The sequence below is a fragment of the Condylura cristata genome, unplaced genomic scaffold, assembly GCF_000260355.1.
Source record: "Condylura cristata isolate star-nosed mole 26May11 unplaced genomic scaffold, ConCri1.0 scaffold00019, whole genome shotgun sequence".
Taxonomy (NCBI): domain Eukaryota; kingdom Metazoa; phylum Chordata; class Mammalia; order Eulipotyphla; family Talpidae; genus Condylura; species Condylura cristata.
The window spans coordinates 23,946,473-23,962,011 of record NW_004567120.1 but is presented as its reverse complement, the minus strand read 5'-3'; the positions used below and the strand labels follow the sequence as shown (position 1 = coordinate 23,962,011).

The 15,539-nt window shown below is 43.3% G+C and overlaps 1 protein-coding gene across 2 annotated transcripts in view; it reads left to right on the top strand.

Moving 5' to 3' along the window:
- The window catches only part of TMEM255A (transmembrane protein 255A), a 56,031-nt gene that overhangs the window by 1,917 nt on the left and 38,575 nt on the right, over positions 1 to 15,539 (top strand). For both annotated transcript variants that reach the window (XM_004685759.2, XM_004685760.2), the window contains exons 2-3: positions 5,023 to 5,165; positions 15,192 to 15,254. In XM_004685759.2, coding sequence (XP_004685816.1) covers positions 5,023 to 5,165; positions 15,192 to 15,254 — 206 coding nt within the window. The remainder of the gene's footprint in view (positions 1 to 5,022; positions 5,166 to 15,191; positions 15,255 to 15,539) is intronic.

The window sequence follows — 15,539 nt, the reverse complement described above, 5'->3', positions numbered from 1 at the left end:
TCTCTCTCTCTCTCTCTCTCTCTCTCTCTCTCTCTCTCTCTCTCTCTCTCTCTCTCTCTCTCTCTGCACTCCTCACCTTGGCCAGCTGTGGCGCCAATGCAGACCTGGCTCCCCGATGCCTCGCTGTGGGCTGTGGCGCGGGAAGGGCTGGGGGAAGAGCTCAGGCCACAACCACCTGCCAACCCGGCCTTGCCGCGTCGGTCCCTCTGCTGCCGGGACTGAGTGGTCAGATTAGCGACACACAGCTGAAAACCTTACCACTCGACACATTGCTCAGTGGGTTGGGGAAAAAAGATGAAGAGAGTTGTTTCTTGGGCTCCCAAGGCCCTCAGCCAACCTTGCATTTCCAGAAGGGTCTGCTCAACAAGAAGCTGAGTGGGCATCGCCCAGCATAGACTCAATACCGTGGGAAAAGAATCGTAGATCTCATATAAACGTGTGAGCACACTCCACACATTCTGCTTAGTGAAAGCCGCAGGCCGAGGGTACTAGCAAATTCCAGTCCAGTGATAACCCCGGGTTCCACAGTTTGGACAGGGGAGTCTCCCCGGAGTTCCCTGGCACTGGTCCTGCACAGACCAGGCCTGAATCAGCGTCTGGGCTGTTTAGGAGCTACTCCCATTTAACTCAGCTCTGGCAAGGCCACCTTCCCTGGCATGGAGGGACCGTAAGTGGGGGTAGATGGGTTAGTGTTTCAGCCTCCAAGGGCAGCATTTTTCTGAGGGGGTTCCATTTACAGACAAGACACAAGCACAGCCAAAACAAAATCTAGAACACAAACACTGCACCAACGTGCCTGCATTCTAAACTTGCTAGCTGCCTGGGATTGCGCTGGCTCTGGGGAACATAATTTGGCTTTAATGCCCTTTCACCCTGTCCCTTTTGAAAAACACTGCCCTCAGGTGCTAAGGCACTTCCACTACAGAAGGGCATCCTTCCCTCCCAAATACCCACACACTTGTGAGTCACTGGTGGCCTTGGATGTCTTCCCTCAAAGAATCACCAAAGAGGGTGGTGGTGGATTTCAGAACCGGTAAGGCAAAGTGGCAAACTGGCAGAGCCTTGAGGTTCTTGTGTGAGCAGCTACCCATGTCTAAGGATGCTCAAGGCTGGGACTTCTGGGCCCCTCCCTGTGTGGCAAAGCTGGATGAGGTAAGCAAATTCTAATCAGTTCAAAAGATTAGCAGAGCATCAAAACATAGTGTACATTACAGAATACTGGACTCTCATCTTTGCTGCACACTGCTAGAGATTTCACACCCTATAATCAAGGGGGGGGCAATCAGGACTATGTATAAGGTAAAACAAGTGAGCGGACACAGTCATCCTAGCCTACCTTCTCGCCACTCGCCTTTGTTCCTGTCAGACGTATAATCCTAGAAGTGGTGGACACCACACAGGTTGTGCACCAGACACACAATTACAACCCTACTTGTAGCACTGACAATATCCCCCCCCTTTTGTTGAGTAAGGTATGTAGGGACTCCAGGGCAGGAGCTAACGAGTGATTAGAGAGAGCTTGCTCAAGAAACACTTCCTGGAAGAGGTGCGTGTTTGAGCTGATTTCAGGAGAAGGGAAGGATTCAGATTCAAAGACCGCAGTGCAGGTGGGGGCTGCAAGCAGTGGGGAGACCTGGATGAGGGAGAAGCTAGAAGGGTGGAGAGAGAAAATAATTGGGTATTCTGGAGCTGAGCCTCCTGGTCATCGGGAATCTTGGGTGGAGGAAGGGCACTGCAGTGAGGGGAGGGCTGCATAGTTCTGCAGGGAAGCTGCAGGGTTGGAGGGGGCCAGGCGGTGCCAGTGGCCAGTGACGGCCTTTTGGACCCTCCCACTGCTGTGGGTTGCAGGGGGAGGGGAGGGTGGTGAAAACAAAAATACAGGCCATCAAGTGCACAGGCTAGCAGAGCCACTGGGTTCATGACACCAGTTGCCAGAAGGCTTTCCATTCTGGGGAGCCCTCAGGTGTACCCCACCTTAAAAATCAGCTTTATAAGCATACTCTGTATTTACTCGCACACTTCCCGCCATCATCTTTTTGATAGGGAAACAATTCGGAGATGTTTCTTCTTGTTTATTCAACAAGTATTGACTGCTCAGTAGGGTATCACACAGGGTGATAAGCTCAGTTTTCAAGTACCCGCTGCTTTATTGAAGTGCCTCATGGTGTCTGAGTTTTGTTGTTGTTTTTTTTTAAATGTGTTGGTTTACTAAACAAAATCGGAATAAGATGTCCCTGTGTTCATGGGAACATCTAAAGCAGGCCACAAATTGTACCCTAATGAGAACTGGGCTCTACTTCTCTCTTCTAAAATAAAACCACCACCAGGAAAATGTTGAAACGGATACAATGAGCTGCCTTTTTAACAGCCCAGCCACTCAGTCAGAGAAAAGGCATGTCTTGCTCTAAGTAGATGTGAATTTTAAGACAAATTGACACTTAGGATAAATGGAGGTGTGATTCTTCCAATTTCAATAGGATTTACCCAGGGTTCCTTAAAATGGTCAATTCCCCAAGTACGACTAGGAATTATTTCATTTTCTACAATTGTGGTCCTTATAGTATCAAATAAAGGCTGACTGAGGGAGAGTATGAATAGACAGAATATTAAGCCTAGTGATGGGGAAATTTTCGGGGAAATTGTATTCAAAACAAATTCTGTCTGTAGGCCAGGGCCCTGTGAAGCTGTAGGATCTTTGCCTGGGCCTCTCCACTCACTGGATTTTCAATTCAGGTTCTAAAGGAGGGAAAAAAAAATAGATTTTTCAAATGACACCATGTGGTTTGCTGAGTCACTTTTCTGACCGGGCTTCTGAGCTTTTAAGAGTATAGTGATATTTGCAAAGGAAACCCAAGAGCCGTAAATAGGATCAAAAGCTAGTTAGCAGGGAAGGAACCTGTGAATGATAGAAAAAAAATTAGAAAGAAAAAATTTTAGAAAGAACATGCACGTATACACACGCCCCCAGTATAGTGTCTGCGGTTAGATGTTTTCCGTGTGAAGTACTGAGACTTTGGTGTGCCACAAAGAAACCTTAGTGCATTCTCACTCTAATTTGCCAATGTAGCATGGGGAAGGGCTAGAGATGGTGTGAGTGACAGAGCAGAAAGGCAGACTGCGGTAAGGGTGGGGGGTGTTGGTAAATTTATGTTAGAGACCCTCTGCAGAAGCAACAGGCACAGATTCACTGACAGGTCTCTGTCACCAAATTGAATTAGGTTTAGAGATTCATGGGGGGGGGTGTGGGCGGGGGCTGTCTCTCGAAATCAAGAGAAAGGGTATCTTTCAGGTAAACAGAAGTAAATCCTTACCCCTCTTAGTTCTCTGTTGGGCCAGGCTCATTCTGTTTGCTACCCGCCAACTCTCCATTTGCACCCCTAAGAACCTCTCCCACAAAGGGCCCTGAGGTCAAAGGTATCTCCAGGGGTCCGTTAGGTTTTTCCCTTTGGAGGCTGGACTCAAGGCCCCCTGGAGAGGCGCCTCCCTACCCGCCCCCCAACTCTCCTCCTAGGGTGAGAGTTGACAACTTAGTAGGTGGGTGCCAACAGTCTCTCAAGTCACTTCTACCTTTCCATGCAAAATACTTTCAGAATAGTATCTTACTAGAAATGACCCTGATGAGTCACGTCCCTCACTTTCCAGGCTGACGTCAGGGGAGACCGCCAGCCCCTCCCACCTTTCTCGGAGACTTGGGCAGCGACATACCAACCGACCACACTGGGGAAGGCGAGAAGAATTGTGGGGCTAACCCCGGGTGGCACTCCTGACTCCAGGCCAGCCACAGCCCCTCACCTCTCTACTACCTGGGCCTCCTGAGTCTCACTGGTTTTCTCGACTCCCTCCCTTTCCTTCACCCCCTCTCTCCTCCCTCCCAGCGGTGCAGTCTTGGCGGCTCACTAGGCAGCTGCTTCCTGAAGCTGCCTAGAGGCCTCCCAGAATGACAGAATCCTATGAGCAGACTCAAGGGGCCTCTTCAGGCCCATAAATGACAGTCAAGCCTCCTGGGCTGGCGACCCCCTCATTAAGTTACCCATTGCCTCATCCCCCAACTAGAAAACTGAAATCTCCTAGCAGCCCCCTCCTCTTGGCATATTTTTAGGAGAACTCCTAGGTGGGTACCTCTTCCTGGTGTTTCCAGTCCAGGACTCTGATCCTATGCTACAAAAAGCACACACAATGTGGGTGCTGCTTGATGCCTTAAAAAAATTTTTTTTTTAATTGAAAAGCTAGCCTGGATACCATTGTTCGATCTGACTTAATAAGCCTGTTTTTAAAAAATATATTGCTTTGTGCTATCATGTCTGATAAGCACTGAGAATGGTTTCATCGTTTATATTTATGTCACCCTCACATAAGCCTAAATGTGTATACATTATAATCCTCCCCATATACTCCTCCGATACATATCTTTGTGGACTAATGGCCTCCAAACACTTACTTTATTACACACATTTGTTATGTGACAAATCGTGCCAGCACACCATTTTAAAGTTTATACACAAGGCAGCAAATGACAGAAATAAATGAAAAAAAAAAAAAAAATCCCGGGACCTGCATTGGTCCTGGTGTTTACATTTAAAATGAAATTTCATATCTCCAGCTTATGAAAGAAACCTTTTTAGTTGTATGTTGGCTTTACAATGTTTTAATTTAATACCTCCACAAGTAAACTTCCCATTTATCACATGCTGTATAATTTGGCCTAATAAAAACACCCTACTAAGTGGGTATGACACATGTTTGATAGAATGCCGAAAACACAAAAAAATTGTTTTGTTTTTATATAACTGGTAAGATTTCTTATGTTACTTATTTTCAAACTATATATATTTTCTTGTAATGTGGTAACTGATGATTGCAAAAAACCAAAGTGCTAGTCCTTCCCCATAATTCCACTCCCCAGAGCTAACTCCAGTTATCAGTTAGAGTAAGAAAATACAACCGGCCTACTGATTTTTTTTTCTTTAAGGCCATTATTTCTTTGGCCAGTTGAGCAATTTCAGTTTCTCTATGTGCTTTCAGGAGCCTTTAATCGGAGGAAACGAAACTCTATCTATGTTACCGTGACTTTGCTTATTGTGTCCGTGTTAATTCTCACGGTGGGCCTCGCTGCCACCACCAGGACCCAGAATGTGACTGTTGGCGGCTATTACCCAGGAGTGATTGTAAGTATAAAAGGCGTAAGTGGGTCTTAGTTTGCTGGTTACAGACATTCGGTCCAACTTCCACGATGTTCTGTTTGAGTTTCTAGTGTTTGTTCAGTTTTCCTTCTTTACAAAGTTCCATGTTTACCTAGAGTGGCAACTCTGGGCCTGTTCAGAAAAGCACTGGATTAAGAATCAAAAGAATCTCAGCTCATCACTAACTAGTGGTGTGATCCTAAGCAAGACATCTCATTCTTTAGGGTATTGGTTTTCTGGTCTAGAATGTGTTAACTAGCAGGGTTAACCTTGGGTTAAAGTCCTTTCCTCTCCTATATATAATAGAGGTCACCTGGTCTTAACTTGAAATCTGAGAACCTCTGCATCTTGACACTCTGACCAGTAACCTTCATCTCCAAAGTGGCCCTGCCATCCTATCAGGAAATACATGAGCAATATTTACTCCTAAAATTTGTATATCTAGTCATTTATAAATATCATCATAAAACATGAGCATTAAAAAAATTATTATTATTTTTTAACCCAAGGGGATTGCAACTGAAAACAAGAGCATTTTTAATGTGTCATTGTTTTTTAATGTCAGTCTCACAATGTGGCTGACAACCAGCTCATCCCTTATATTTAATGCCAGACGTCACACAAATTGTATATCATTCTTTGAAATTTTAGTCAGTGTTAACATAAACATGCTCAGAATTGATTATTTCATTTTATCTAACTTTTGAATGTCCATGTTTGTATCTTTTATGGCATGTGTTTCAGTAGATCTGCCTGTTCTGTTCCCTGTTTCTGGTGAATCTTCTCAGGCCCCCCTGCATCTCTCTGCCTACACCCCAGTTCTTGTATACATAATTAAATAAATCTCTCCCCCAAAACAAAGGCTATAAATTATTTTTAATATTTATTTTATTTATTTATGCATACAAGAGCTGGGGTGCAGGCCAGAGGTGTGTGTGGAGGGGGTAGGGTGAGAGGATTCACCAGAGACAGAGTGGGAAGCAGAACAGTTCAATCTACTGAAATACCCTGCTGATGAATACAGTGGGGCAAGACAGAATAGATCTCCTGCACCAAGTGGGTGAGCTCCCTGGCCTGGGATCAAACTCATGCTGCAGTGGCTGCAGATAGCTTCACAGTGCTATGTCTTAACCCTTTGTGCCACCTACAAGGCCCAGGACTATAAATTCTTATTTCAAATGTCCCACTAGAAAATTCTGAAAATTTTTGCTGACTTCTTATTAAGTATGACTATATTGTTTTGAAATTGTTTTTCACATCAAGAATAAATGGTGAAATATCAGTACAAAATAAGAGCATTTTTAACACATCATTGTTCAGTCTCACAATATGGCTGACAAACAGCTCACCTTGAGTATCAAAAATGTCACCTGCCATTTTCTTGTTGTTCCACTGGGCTTACATCACAAGGGTCATTTTCAATACGTGTTTCCATAGTAGGAGTCTTTCTAAGCCACTTGTCCATTTTGTCGTGGGACAAAACAAGGCAATCCAATCTGGGTGCTCATAAAATGCTCCACTTTCAACTTTTTGTTGCTTGGAGCTTGCTAGCTCACCTTGTCATCTAGCATTTGCAAGGGCGCAGGGTGCCAGTGAAGTGTGTTTATGGAATATTTATAATACTTAATTTCTTGTTATTTTGGAGAAACAACAAGTATGAAACCAGGGTCCAAATAGTTTATTTACATACTTTAATGGATTATTTTACCCACCCCATGAGTACAGGCAATGCACTTTGGAATCTGTTGAACTCCATACATGCAAAATCTCACTTTACATCCTCTCATCACATTGTATACTTTCAATATATACAATTTCATTTGTCAATGTTACCTCAATAGAACTGGGGGAACTGAAAAGAAAAGAAAAAGAAAAAGCAACCAACCTCCTTTGTGCCTCCACACACTGTTGTTGAAACCCAAAACCTAACATTGGCATTTGGGTCATAGTTTTAATACCAGTTAAGTGACTTCTGTATTGTAATTGCTAGAGAGCAGGAAGGAAGTTTAAGATAGTTCATTATCTTTCTATTTTAGGACAGCAAAGAGGTCACATGTGCTTGCTGTTGTTTTGTTTCTTTTTGCCTCTTTTTTTTTTTTTTTCTTGAGAGGCAGGGGTTGGCGCTAAAAGCAAAAAGAGGGAAGGGATTAAAGATGGATGCTTTTGACAAGCCAGGCTGTGAGTGACCAAGCCTGACGCCTGTTGCCTAGGTCACCAACTCCACAGCCAGCCTCCTCACTAGCTCTAGCAAAGTTGGGGCCTTCTGAGGAAGAGGCCTCCGGCAAATTAAAGGCTGCCCGGAGAGCTTCACAGCTCTCGGCACACAGGGCAGCTACCCAAAGACACGGTTTGGTGCCCTCTGTTAAACATGTGATGTGAGAACTCACCCAGTCCACTTCCTGTGATGAGGAAGAAAACCAGTCGTCAGCAGAATTGGGTTTTATTTTTAAACACAAGTAAGGGGTGGGAGAGCAAAGGGAGGGGGTAAGGTTACCTTTTGGTGGCTTGGAAAGGCAATTTATAGGATCTGTGTGACTTTGTGTGCTTCAGGTAGCTGCATTTAGTAAAAAAATTCTGACTGGTGAGCAAATGTTTGAGCAAAGATTCAGACACTCCATGGGTGAGGAAAGGCTATTTTCCATGTCATTTAAGAGTAGGAACCCCTATTCATGAAAGGTGGCTATGAACCTTTGCTATAGAAAACATGACTGTGGGTGGCTAGGTTGGAATATATTAACAAAGGAAGGAGGCAAGTGATTGTTGTTACTCAGGTACCTGATGTTCAGCTAGTACTGGAAATTGATGCAGAGGGGGGTGTGTATCTCTGTGTGTGTTTCACTGAAAGCCAGTATGGAAGTGTTCAAAGGAGAGCCATCACTAACAGATATTGTGTCCCCCTGGATTCACCTATAAGTTTGTCCCTATAGTTCCTGTTGTTTGTTTCTTTAAGTTGGGTTTTAATTATAGAAAGGGAAGGGGGAGGATTGCAGATGGAGAAGCAGAAAAGTCCATTTGAGTTTATTGGTCAAATCATATTGTAACAAATAGAATAAGGACTCCTATCTCTGAAACAGTAAACTCCTCTGAATCTAGATTTGTCTGGGGGTTGGGGTGCTTTCACTAGTGGAAGAATTCCGTTATTACAGAGGTACTAAATAAACTGTAAGAAGGGGCTTTCCTCACTCTGGTGTCATGAGAATGAGCTGGTGAATCGGGAAAAATGCAGGGGTCTACTCTCTAACCCCCCAAATATGGATGCAGTAGATCTGGGTGGGACCCAGGAACCCGAATGTTCTTTTCACACGCTAAGCTTTAATTGAAGAAGCAGTGCATGTTGAATCCAGGTCTGATTCAGGTGTACCAGTAGACACCTGGAAACAAAAACATAGTAAATATGCTTAGCGATAAAACTGAAATGAGCAGAATGTGACACTTTAAAATTCTATTCTGTCAAATTGAGTATAAATTACTGTTGTATAGAACTGTGAAAAAAATTCAGGTTATTTGGACCCTTGCTGTTTTTGGACTCCAGTTAAATGTGTTAATAGTACACGAGCATTTAAATTTTCAAAACACAGCTATTGGGGAGAAGCTATTAGATTAAAAGAAAAATTCCATGCGATCTATTTAATTATTGAGTCATTAAAAAATATAACTGTATTTACACAACTCTCAATCATGTGAAACTGTTCGGGGGCATCTTTATTTTGCCAAATGAGATTCCCTTATACAGTGAGGTGCATTATAATGGGGTGCTGCCTACTCTACTTGAGCTGGAATGTGGTATGATCATCCCAATACACAAATACACATATCTCTTTACTTTTTTTCTTCATAAATATTTTTTATGTTTTTAATAGTTTATTTTTACATCATTTTGTGCCTTTTTCTATCAGTTGTAATACCCATGGGCTTCCCATCACTAAATCACCTGTGTACCATCTGCCTCTTGACTTAAAAAAAATATATTTATTTATGCATACAAGAGTTGGGGTACAGGCCAGAAGTGCAGGGGGTGAGAGAATTCACCAGACACAGTAGTGGAGGGCAGAACAGGTGAATTGACTCAAATACACTGCTGAAGGGAGCAGTGGGTGAGACAGGAAGGGTCTGCTGGGTGATGTGGGTCACCTCCCCGCCAGGGATATAACTCAAGCTATGGTGGCTGCTGAGAGCTTCATAGTGCCCTGCTTTAACCCCTTGCAGCACCAGGGTGGTCCCACACATACCTTTTTAAAGATGGACTACTCTGTGCAGGCTGACCTAGAAAGACATAGAAAGATAGACTGGTATAGATGCTCTGTTGTCCAGTTTTCAAGACATACTCCATTCCAGCAAAGTTCCTGTGAGCTTTCAACTTTGCAGGTCAAAGAAACAAAAGACAAGAGCCCAGTTGCCCTATGAGGCTGAAAAAGCCAGAGAGGAGCCTGCTCTAACCTTAGATCCAGGAGCATGAAGCCTCTGAATGTGTTTCCCAAGCCCCCCACAAGATGGAGTTGGTCACCTGATCAATGAAGAAGCCTTTCTGTTTGCACCCTCTTCCCCAGCTGTTGTGTTGTTAAGATCCACACAGCCAGGATTTCTTTTCAGAAAAGACACCAGGAATGTCTACCTGCTTCCTGGGAGGCTCAGGTAATTGAAAATTACATCAAGAGTTACTCTGACACGGTAGAGACAGGAGCAGCAAGGATCATTTCAAACGATCGAAAGCCCCAAAACCTGTTACATGGCTTCATCTTCACAAGTAGAGGCATTAATCAATGCAGCAAAGTTTAACTTGAATGCTCAGGAAATACAAGGAGCTCTGGATAGCAGAATTTTGTGGTTTACTGTGAATTAGGTAGAAATCTTGTCTATTGTTGAAAATGTTTCTATGTCAGATCATTCTTAACATTAAGTTCCTACCTTAGTAACTGCATTCAATGATGAGACTTAATCTTGATGTTTTACATAAGGCAGATAATGCTGGTCCCTCCCTAGTGGCGCAGCAGGTTAAAGCACAGCACCAAGAAGCTAAAGCCACTGCAGCTCGAATTCGATCCCAGCCAGGGAGGTGACCCACATGGCGTGGCAGAATCCTGCTGTCATGCCCCTGCTTCCGCAGCAGTGTACTTCAGTCAGTCTGCCTGTTCTGTTCCCCACTGTGTCTCTAGTGAATCCTCTCATCCGCTGCACCTCTGGCCTGCACCCCAGTTCTTGTATGCACAAAATAAAGTAATTTTTTTTATTAAAAAGTTTATTTTTACATCATTTTGCACATTTTTTTTCATCTCAATAAAATAAAGTAATTTTTAAAGATTTTATTTATTTATGCATACAGAACTGGGGTACAGGCCAGAGGTGCAGGGCAGGAAAGGATTCACCAGAAACAGGGTGGGAGCAGAACAGGCAGATGGACGAAGTACACTGCTGAGGAGAGCAGCGGGCAGGCCAGGAGAGGTCTGCTGTGCCATGTGGATCATCTCCAGGACAGAGATTGAACTCCCACTGAAGCAGTCACACCTTGGCTTGGCTTTGCTGTGCAGCGCTCCAACCCTCTACACCACCAGGGAGGACCCAAAATAAAATAAATCTTAAAAAAAACAAAGACAGATAATACTGTAGGTTTCTAACCAACATTGGCTCCTTGCCACCCTCTCCACCCCCAACCTGCATGCCTTTCAAAGCTCTCAAAGATGTCCTTGACTTGGTTTCCCATTACCATTCTTTTGCCAAAATTGTCAGTTTACAGTCACCTGAACATGGCCTGGGTTTTTCTGGCTTAGTGCTGTCATTTTCATTATCCTCCTGTCCTGGAACTACCTCCCTGTGCTCTCTGTTCATCTAAATGTCCTGTCTTATCCCAACTTAAAGACACACTGAGACTCAACTGCTGGAGTCCATAGTCGTGTGTACTATTTTTGAACTCCCAACCATAGGTCCCCACAAACTACTCATCTTGTGCTTTATGGCACCCCTTGAGATATAGCTGAATTCTCATTTAGCTTTGTTTATAGAATCCACAATCCCTTACCTGAAACATTGGGCCAGATGTGCTGAGACTTAGACTTTTTATTATATATATATATCTATATATATATATATATATATACACACACACACACACACACATATATACATATATATGTATATACACACATATGTATATGTCTATATCATATGCCTATGGTGGTCTTAGAAATCTCTCCATAATCAAGCACTTTCTTATTTTTATAATAAACTGTGATTTTTTTTTTAATACTAAGTGGATAAAGATCACCAAATAACCACATCAGTTGAAGGTCAGGTTTTGCCACCACTTTAGTTACTACCCCCCCCCAAAAGCAGTATTTTAAGAGCTTTGTGGATTTCAGGATATTAGAAAGTGATGGTGGATTAGTTTGCTTAATCATAGCTCCTTGAGGCTGAGTCCCGCATCCTCCTGGTCTCCAAATTACAGATCTACCATGATTACTACTGCCACAGAGTAGATGCCCTGTTATTCCTTACTGAATGACGAATTCTGAGCCTTACCACTGGGTATCTGGGGAAGTAGGTGGAGACAGGCATAGGTTATGGGGCCTAACCCCAAAGGAACCCTTGAATCTGACTGTGGTTTCTAAGGATTTTTTCCCCTACAAGTGGAGGACAGCTAAAACAAAGCAAACTGGTTACCTATTCAGGTAGTGAGGAATAAAGACAGAGGCCCAAATATCTGAGCAGGCTGCGACTCTACAGTTCTCCAAGGATGAGCTTACCTCCCTGAGGCCCCAGAAGAGCCAACAGTTGACTAGAGGCAGCTTCCTATTTGCTGGAAATTCACTTTATTTCTCCTTTTGTTCCAACCCTTTGGCTCTTCCTCAAATAGGACTTCTCATTCCATTCCTACAGAAAAATTTCTTGGGGTGTGGACTGGGGGCGGCGATGACATTCACTGTTCTACAAGCACTGGCCACAGGTGCAGCGAAGTGCAGCTGAAGGAAACCAGCTGTGAGTCACTAATTTGCCATGTGAGATGAGCCCATACAGTTCTCTAAGCCTCTGTTTTCCTCTCTGTTGCTCTGTAACTGTGACCAAAATGAAGGGCAAGTGTTTCTTCAAATTGTGTTTCAGATGTAAGGCAGGTTTAGTGACACTGGTGAGTCCAGCAACCTGTCCTCCACAGATAGTAGTTCCCTGCCTGGAGAGCTCTACCTATCCTTTGAGCCCAAGTTAAAATGTCTCCTCCTCTGTGAAATTCGAGAACTACCTATTAATCAGCCTGCCTTATGCAAGGCACAAGACAGACACTTCATTAATTCTCATGGCAGCCCCATGTAGGAAGTTGCATTAGGATTTCCACTTAATAGTTGAAACTGAATCACCAAGTGGTGAAGGGACTAGCCCAAGGCCACACAGTTTATAAGTAGCAGAGCCAGGAATATAATACAAAATAAATTATTTTCCACTTCTGTAACACTTTATTTGCACCTCACCTGTGTTCCTTAACCCATGGACTGTGTCTTGTTCACTAGGCTCTGAGCTCCTAGAGGTAGGGGCCATGTTCTTACTGATCTGACAAAAATACTTGGTGAATGTTAGAAAAGTGATTGAACTGAAGTGGAATGGAATATAGTGGAAGGAAAGGGGAGGAAACTGATTAAGTACTGGCTGACATGGGATTTCCAGTCCCAGCATGCCAGTCTTTCTAGTCAGTTCTATTAAGCTTTAGGCCACCTGTTCTGGTCACTGCCATCAGAGTGTTATTTGAGAGCATCAGGAATAGCAAGTGTCTTTACTGCCCATCTTCAGATAAAAACTGCAATCGGAGTTCAAGAGCCACTCAGTAGCCGTCTTTGGAAACTGAGGAACTGGTCAATAAAAGGATTTATTTTTCCATGTAGGAAGCTGCCTTCAGGGCCCTCCTTGGTGGTGCAGCTGGTTAAGGTGCAGCACTGTGAAGCTAGTTAGGCCACTTCTGTGAGAGTTCAATCCCCCCCAGGAGGTGATCCCATGGCGCGGCAGAGCTCTCCTGTCTCGCCTGCTGCTCCCCTCAGCAGTGTACTTTGTTGATCTGCCTGTCCTGCTTCCCACTCTGGTGAATCCTCTCACTCCCCTGCACCTCTGGCCTGTACCCCAGTTCTTTATGCATAAATAAATAAATCTTAAAAAAAAGAAGTTGCCTTCAACTTTCTATCTCCCCTGAGACCTACAGTGACATAAGCATAGACTATTTGGGGAATTCTTTCTAAAAAAATAAAGAAATAAAAGTTGTGGCACATATTGGAGAGGGAGATGTAGTCGACTGTGAATCTCTTTTGACATAAAGCAAATCATGATAGGATTTTCCAGCTCAAATTGGGTTAGAGCTGCTCAAAAGTTAAATGTTTTTAAAAATAGAAATGCAAGCCACTAGAATAATAGCTAATATTTACTGAGTAGTTACTGTGTGCAAGGCACGATGTAGAGTTCTGTGAAAGTATCATCCTTATACAAACCCTAAAAGATAGCCCCGATTTTCCAGATAAGGAAACTGAAGTTTTGAGAGGTTGATTTTCTTCCAGGTTGTATTGGCTGCGAGTGGACGAGTTGGGGTTAGAAGCCAGGCTAGTCAGATAGTCAGGTTTTAATCAATAGTCTTCATGACAACACATTTGAATGACATCTAATATAAGACCAGGTGGGAGGCAGAGTTGAATTGTTGAATGAGGAGGGTGTTCTTGGGAAAGCCTTGAATGGTTTGGATGTGCCTTAGGCACCTCAACTTCTGTTTCCCAAGAGGGCTTGCTGACAGAGAGGCCCTGCAGAATGTGTCCTCTTTTTCGGGTCTCTGACAAACCACCCAGTCCTCCACATTGTTCCACAAGCTTCTTCCCAGCCCTTGGGTCTGTTAGATTTCCAAGTTGAGGTAGAAGGTTGTGGGACCTTGGACTGAAATAGATGCTCTTGTGGACCAAGGTAAGGCTGCAGATGGAAACCAGATCATTAGCGGGCTACAGAGAAATGTAACTACATCGCTGAACTTGTGTTTAAGATTTATTGCTCAACTCACCACTTTTTACTTCTTCCATTTTCATCCCGACAACAGCCATCAGTTAGGGATCCTTTTCAGCCAAGACTGATAGACTCAGTCCACTAAGAGCTGAACAGAGAGGAAAGTCAGAGCTGCTGCACTGAGCCTTCAGCCCAGCCACTTAGATAGGGAAATTGTTTTTCAGGGTTTTACACTGCCATTTCTGCTCACCCTTTAATGAATGCTTTCTGTCCATAAATGAAGCAGAGATGGAAGAAGAGGTGAATAAGTGCTAACATAAATTGCAGTGGGTCAACCACAAATACAGGCTTTCAAAAAATTCTGTTTTATAAAGGCTAGGTTAAGGTGCTTGCTGATTTCTAAAGCATTTCCTGGGTTTGATTAGTATGTCAGATGCATCAAAAATTGCTATTGAAAACCTTTATTTTGTAGCCTGTGTTTCAGAGTGGAAGGTCTCTTTACAAAAATAAATAAATAAATAAATAATAATAAACATCAGACTATAACGTGTGCTTTTTGCTTTTTACCATTGTATGTTTCTTAATGACTCACCAGTCACATGCTAATAATAATAAACATCAGGCTATAACGTGTGCTTTTTACCATTGTATGTTTCTTAATGACTCACCAGTCACATGCTAATAATAATAAACATCAGGCTATAACGTGTGCTTTTTACCATTGTATGTTTCTTAATGACTCACCAGTCACATGCTAGGTAATGGATATTGAAAATGAAATAATCAGCTCTGACAAGCTATGGTTGACCTTTACTTTTCGTTTCTGGGTACACGCAGTACATTTTAGTTGTGATTCATAGCTACAAGGAAAAATTGGCAAATTGTGAGAGAAATACTTTTATTGTACATTCTGTATTTGTGTAAATAACAACTGTTTGTGGCATTAGCATGTCTACCCCAATTATTTCCATTATTCTGACTTGGACCCAGCAATCGGAGTGATTGTGTGGTTAGGCTGACAGCCTTCCCACATACCATGTATGCCATGTTGCTTTGCAGCTCGGCTTTGGATCATTCCTCGGAATCATTGGATCAAACCTTATTGAGAACAAGCGGCAGATGGTAAGTTTTCATTGCTATAGAATCGAGTTCTTTGTCTGCAAAAGCTTAACATTTATATGGAAAAGTAACTACATCTCTTAAAGCTACCCAGCTTGGAACGCAAAAGCAACTACCACTCCGCCTTTCCTTCCAAGGTAACTTGTTTTACAGTGACATTCTGGCATGGAATTTGTTCTCATCTTGCCTGATGCTCTCTCAGTGGCCTAGCCAGGCTCCTTTAGTCCTGGGGCCAGAATATTCTGGGCCCTGCCCTTGCTTTCCTCCTCATTCCCAAAGGAGTGGTCT